We start from the raw sequence: 6461 nt of genomic DNA, 5'->3' as shown, positions 1-6461 counted from the left end.
AGTGTTTCATACCTTTTATTACAAAAATCAATAACTTAATTCAGTTCTGTATAAAGTCGGTAGGACTTCTGGTCCAATAAGCAGCTTAAGCTTCCATTCCCATCCCAAGAAGGGACAGGAGTCTTGGCCCAGAGGCTGTGGGGACCACCAAAAGCCTCCCAGGCAGCTGGAGCACTGTGTCCAAACCAAGGAAGTCCAATGTGGGGTGTGGCTGAGTGAAGGGCTGTTCCTAAGGAGCCAAGTGCTGTCTATACAGCCTTGCCCCCTCCAGGAGCATTGGGTCACCTCTGGGGATGGCCAGGCTGAATCAGCACTGCCAGCCTCTGCCCACCTGATCTCTGCCTGGGCTGGAACAGGTCACCTGAGCAAAAGCATGTCCCCAAGAAGGCCAGCGATGTCAACATCTCCAATGATAGGGCGAAAGAAGAGGTCCCCAAGCAGGCTGGTCGGAATGGACTTGAGGGTGGAGGCCGTGAGGAGGACACGGGTCAGGCGGCCTTGGGCTGCTGGGCACCAGGGTTCCAGGACTTCACACAGCGCCCAGTGAGCCTCCTGCTGCAGGTGCCCAATGTGGGAGGCGGCTTGGAGGCCTGGCACATCTGTGGGCAGAGAGGGAGAAGAGGGCTGGTGAGCACCCTACTCCCAGCCACCAAAGGACAAGACTGGCCCAAGATCTGGGCCATCAGAGACACCCCTCTGCCTCCTTTGCTCGGCCTTTGAGGTCCCACTACTACCTCCTCCTTTAGAGGAGGTAATTTATTTATCAATTTTCAATGTATTCATCCATCCATTTATGAAGAGGCAGTGTGGAGTAATGGTTAAGAATTAGGCTTCCTGGGTATGAATCCCAGCACTGTCACTTATTAGCTGGGTGACCTTGGGCAAGTCACTTAATCTCTGGGCTTCAGTTTCTTTATCTGTAAAACGGGAATAATAATATTAATAGGACCTGTCTCCTAGGCTTTTATGAGATTTAAATGAACTAGTATATGTAAAACCCTTAGAATAGGGCCTAACATATGGTAAGTGTGATATGAGTATTTGCTACTATTATTACAATTAATTACTACGATTTATGCGTGCCACAAGGGACTCCTGGGGAACTCTCATCTCAGATGCTCTCCAGATTACAAACAGCACTGTCTCCATCTGCCGCTCTCCTGGCCGAATTCCATAAAGACTCCTTTCCTGTCCTCCCTACACCCCTTTCAGTCATCTCTTCTATGTGATCTTTCTGAACCCACAGAGGAGTTTTAGCTCTAGAGCTTCACCATGCAGCCTTCCTTTGAGGATGTGACTGAGACACAGCTGTGTCTGCCCACCCCATCTCCCCACAGCCTTCTGTAAAGGTCAGAGCAAATTTCTCAGGCAGAGTGGCAAGGGCCAGTCTCTGGAGTGAATAGACCTGAGTTGCCATCCTGGTCTGTCCCTACCTGGCTGTGTTACCTTTAGCTAGTCACTTAGCTTCTCTGTGCCTCTTCTGTGAGATGGCTATTTGATGAAAATGAGGACTGGCCAAGCACGGTGACTCACGCCTGTAATCCCAGCACTTTGGGAGGCCAAGGTGGGTGGATCACCTGAGGGGTTAGGAGTTCAAGACCAGCTTGATCAACATGGTGAAAGCCCATCTCTACTAAAAAGTACAAAAATTAGCCGGGAGTGGTGGCGGCCATCTGTAATCCCAGCTACTCGGGAGGCTGAGGCAGAGAAAATTGCTTGAACCCAGGAGGCAGAGGTTGCAGTGAGCCAAGATCGCACCACTGCACTCCAGACTGGGTGACAGAGTGAGACTCTGTCTCAGAAAAATAAAAAGAAAATGAGGACCCAATGAGATAACAGATATCAAACCCTTAGAAGCTACCTTCCCTGGCTGGCCCCTGCTTCGGCCTTGCCCCCCACCCAGGAGTGTCTGGGAGCTCACCGGGGTTGAAGAGGATGGTCCCTTTCAGGCAGGCATATTCCTTGGGGCTAAGCTCCAGGCTCCAGAAGGACTCCAGACAGCATTGAAGCCACTGCACCGCAGCCAGGGAGGGCTGGGGTCTGTCCGGCAGTTGGCCACTGCCTCCACTGCTGCTGGGCTCCTCCAGCAGAATCTTCTTGAGTATGCTGGGCACCGGGGCCTCAGCCACCTCAAAGGTCACAGCATCTTGGGCCAACCCAAGCAGGAAGAGGGGGCCCCAGCAACCCTGCAGCAGCCGCCGCTGGTCCTGGGGAGGCAGCTGCCAGAAGGATGGCAGGTTCCTGAGGAAGGCCACTGTCTTGGCCAGAACATCCAAGGCCTCCCGGCAGGTGCGATGAGGTGCACATAGCTGGACGGGCCGGTGCTGCCTACACAGGCAGCGGCTACGGGGTCGGGGGACAGCCCTGAGGCTGGAGCTCAGAAGTGCGTAGAGAATGGCGGGGCGGCTTGCAGCTCCCTGGCATGGGCAGGCCCCTGGTTGGCTGGTGCTCATGGTTAGGGATCTGCTCTCACTTCCAGCTCTCTGGCTCTCTGTTCTGCGCTGTGGGTGCTATTTATATTCCCAGTGGGTGGAACGGGGGGAATGGCCCAACAACCTTGACTCCAGAAGTCATGTTCATTGAAAAAAACACACAGACATTGCCCCTGGCAGGAATGGTGGGGAAGTGGTGGGGGAGGCGGCATTGGGAACCCCACGTGGCGCTGATATCACCTCAGTCAATGAAGTGGCCGGTGCAGGGCACAGGGCCACCTGCCGCTCACTCAGCTGCCCCTTATCAGATGACTCAAGTGGATAAACAAGGTCATTAACTCAGGCTGTACCAGGGCACCAAGGCCCCAGGTGCACAATCAGCAGGTGTCCCCATTGGTGCCCGCTCTTGTGTGCACAAAAGACTAGGGCTTTTGCTAAGCCAGGAAGCCAGCCCCAGTGCTGGGTGGGCCTTGAATGCAAGGCCCAACCTGGAAGTGCCTTATCACTAGCTTGTTTGCCTAACCTTGGGGCCCTGCTTCTGTTGTCAGCCAGAAGCAGGCTACAGGGAAGGGAGCCAGGACCCTGGGGGCTGGGAGGACTTTGCCCACTGTCCAGTCTAGGAGGCCTCCTCCTCTGATTCCAGTTCTGGGCCCCCTGCAGGAATAAGGTCCTTCAGAATCCTTATCCCCAGCCAGATTCCTACCACTCCTGAAAGGCCAGGTCTGCTGAGAACTCACAGAATTATAATAAAAGATAGTTGCCGGCCAGGCACGGTGGCTCATGCCTGTAATCCCAGCACTTTGGGAGGCTGAGGAAGGGGGATCATTTGAGGTCAGGAGTTCGAGACCAGCCTGGCCAACATGGCAAAATCCCGTCTCTACTAAAAATACAAAAATTAGCCGGGCATGGTGGCATGTGCCTGTAGTCCCAGCTACTCTAGAGGCTGAGGCAAAAGAATCACTCGAAACTGGGAGGCAGAGGTTACAGTGAGCTGAGATCATGCCACTGCTCTCCAGCCTGGGCAACAGAGCAAGATCCTGTCTCAAAAAATATATATATGTATATGTATATGTGTATATATATACATATATATATATATATATATGGTTGCCATTCTCTAAGCACTTATTATGTGTCAGGCCCTTCCCACTCTAATATTGGCAGCCTCTTCCTAAGGCTAGATTCTTACTTTATGAGACTAAAAAAGCTAAAGTGACTTGCCCAAGGTCATCCCACCAGGAAGACAAAGCCCAGATCTTGCCTGACTCCAAAGTCCTTGTTTGTTTCCCTGGACCCACTGGCCCAATTGCACAGCCAGAGCCTGAGATTCTCAGAGCTTGTGGCTAGCTGCCCCCACCTTGCTGCTGCCTGCTTTGCAGACGTTGCCCACTTGTGATCTGGGCAGAAATGTTGCTCTGCTGCCACGTGGCTCCTCTGTCCCGGGCATCTTTCTCAGATGGTGGAGCACAGGGGATGAGAGAAGGTGGAGAGGCCCTTGGTTGTGTCATGTTCCTGGACCTTGGCCAGTCCAGTGTGGCAAGCCTTCTGCTGCATGCTGTTGGGCAGCCTGGTGCCCTGGATGGGGAGAGAGAGGCTCTGGCATCACTAGCCCTGGCATCTGCTCCAGAATCCATCACTTTTCGGTTATGTGACTTGGGTTGATCCTTGAACCTCGATAAGCCTCCCTGGGACAATAATGCCTGGCTGTAGGGCTGCCATGGGGACAAAATGAGGTCCTGGTTGTTAAATTCCAAGTGGTTTCTGGCATACGGTAGGAGGATTTTTCTGCCCCTTTCCTCTGTGGAGCTGAGCACCAGTGGACAAACAGGCACACCTCTTTCATTTGATTATTATTCTTAATCCTTAAATTTATAAAGTTCCTTTCATGTCTTTAAATCTCACTGAATTCTCACAGTGTCCCCTTGAAGCAGACTCTGGAGTCAGACTGGCTGGGTTCAAATCCTGCTTCACTTAGCTGAGTGACCTTGGGCAAATCACTTTCTCTTTCTGTGCCTCAGTTTCCTCATTTTTAAAACGGTGACAAGAATGTCTGGAGGTGGATATTGGTTTTATGGGGCCTGAAGGTTACGATTTGGAGGACCCTCTTTAAGAATAGAATACACACTTGGTTACGGTGGCTCACGCCTGTAATCACAGCACTTTGGGAAGTTGAGGTGGGAGGATCACTTGAGGCTTCAGGAGTTCAAGATCAGCCTGGTCAACACAGTGAGACCTCATCTCTACCAAAAAAAAAAAATTAGCCAGTGTGGTGGGGCATATCTGTAGTCCCAACTACTTGAGAGGCTGAGGCAAGAGGATGGTTTGAGCCCAGGACTTCAAGGCTACAGTGAGTTATGACTGTGTTACTGCCCTCCTGCCTTGCTCTAGACAGAGCAAGACTCTGTCTAAAAAAAAACAAAAAAACCCCACACACAAAACCTCCCCTTAGACCCTGAATATTTATATTTATTTGATCAATGTGGTCAATGGGAACCCTTTCAAGCTGGTGTCTGTGTCATTTTGGCCTGCTTCCATAATTCCTGGAACACTTGCTTTCTGATATAGCAAGATATCAACTTTTCCAGCCCCTGGAATCAACCAATACTCCAAAGAGCTCTGATTCAATCTTTTAGTGGAAAATAATATTTAGAAAGCATGAAGTAGGCACTAGAATCATACTAAAAAACCAAGAACTGGCCGGGCACGGTGGCTCACACCTGTAATCTGGACTTTGGGGGCTGCAGTGGGTGAGCTGCTTGAGCCCAGGAGCTCAAGACCAGCTTGGAAACATGGTGAAACCCCATCTCTACAGAAAAATACAAAAATTAGCTAGGTAGGTAGTGCACACCTGTAGTTCCAGCTACTTGAAAGACTAAGGTGGGAGGATTCCTTGAATCCAGGAGGGCAAGGCTGCAGTGAGCTGTGATCATGCCACTGCACTCTAGCCTGGGCAACAGAGTGAGACCCTGACTAAAAATAGATAAATAAATAAAAATCAGGCGTGGTGGCTCACGCCTGTAATCCCCAGCACTTTGGGAGACCAAGGCAGGCAGAACACCTGAGGTCAGGAGTTCGAGACCATCCTGGCCAACATGGTGAAATCTTGTTTCTTCTAAAAATACAAAAATGAGTCAGACATGGTGGCATGCCCCTGTAGTCCCAGCTACTAGAGAGGCTGAAGCGGGAGGATAGCTTGAACCTGGGAGGCAGAGGTTGCAGGGAGCCAAGATAGTGCCACTGCACTCCAGACTGGGCAACGGAGTGAGACCCTGTCTCAAAATAATAATAATAATAATAGGGCTGGATGTGGGGGTTCACACCTGTAATCCCAGCACTTTGGGAGGCTGAGGCGGATGGATCACCTGAGGTCAGGAGTTCGAGACCAGCCTGGCCAACATGGCAAAACTCCATCTCTACTAAACATACAAAAATCAGCCGGGTATGGTGGTGCACACCTGTAGTCCCAGCTTTTCGGGAGGCTGAGGTAGGAGAATCGCTTGAACCCAGGAGGCAGAGGTTTCAGTGAGCTGAGATCATGCCACTGCAGCCTAGACTGGGTGAGACACAGTGAGACTCTTTCTAAAAATACTAATAATAAATAAAAATAAATAAATAAAAGAAACCATCTGGGCATGGTGGCTCACGCCTGTAATCTCAGCACTTTGGGAAGCTGAGGTGGCCGGATCACTTGAGGCCAGGAATTTGAGACCGGCCTGGCCAACATGGCAAAACTGTCTCTACTAAAAATACAAAAATTAGCCAGACATGGTGGTGCATACCTGTAATCCCAGCTACTTGGGAGGCTGAGGCAGGAGAATCGCTTGAACCTGGGAAGCGGAAGTTGCAGTGAGCCAAGATCCCACCACTGCACTCCAGCCTAGGCGACAAGAGTGAGACTGCGTCTCAAAAAAAAAAAAAAAAAAAGAAGAAACCAGAACTGTTCATTGTTATGAGGGTCACTACTCCCAGTCCTTCCTAGAGCTAATGAATGTGTACACACACACACACACACACACATTTACAATTATA

At 50.8% G+C, this 6461-nt stretch overlaps 1 protein-coding gene across 1 annotated transcript; it reads right to left on the bottom strand.

Moving 5' to 3' along the window:
• Positions 1-175: 175 nt before the first annotated feature.
• NR0B2 (nuclear receptor subfamily 0 group B member 2) lies at positions 176-2636 on the bottom strand. The gene is made up of 2 exons (XM_003809429.5): positions 1922-2636; positions 176-599 (listed from the first exon to the last, which is right to left on the bottom strand). Exons 1-2 carry the CDS (start codon positions 2451-2453, stop codon positions 358-360), a joined length of 774 nt encoding a protein of 257 aa, XP_003809477.1. The 5' UTR covers positions 2454-2636; the 3' UTR covers positions 176-357.
• Between the last annotated feature and the right edge of the window lie 3825 nt (positions 2637-6461).

The sequence above is a fragment of the Pan paniscus genome, chromosome 1 (genome assembly GCF_029289425.2).
Source record: "Pan paniscus chromosome 1, NHGRI_mPanPan1-v2.0_pri, whole genome shotgun sequence".
Classification (NCBI taxonomy): domain Eukaryota; kingdom Metazoa; phylum Chordata; class Mammalia; order Primates; family Hominidae; genus Pan; species Pan paniscus.
Note: the sequence above shows the minus strand (reverse complement) of the source record. Positions and strands in the feature narration are given on the sequence as shown.

Coding starts and splice junctions, on each gene's coding strand:
- NR0B2 (XM_003809429.5), bottom strand. CDS start 2,453: ATGAGCACCAGCCAACCAGGGGCCTGCCCATGCCAGGGAGCTGCAAGC. Junction 600..1,921: donor GACCATCCTCTTCAACCCCG/GTGAGCTCCCAG, acceptor CTCTGCCCACAG/ATGTGCCAGGCCTCCAAGCC.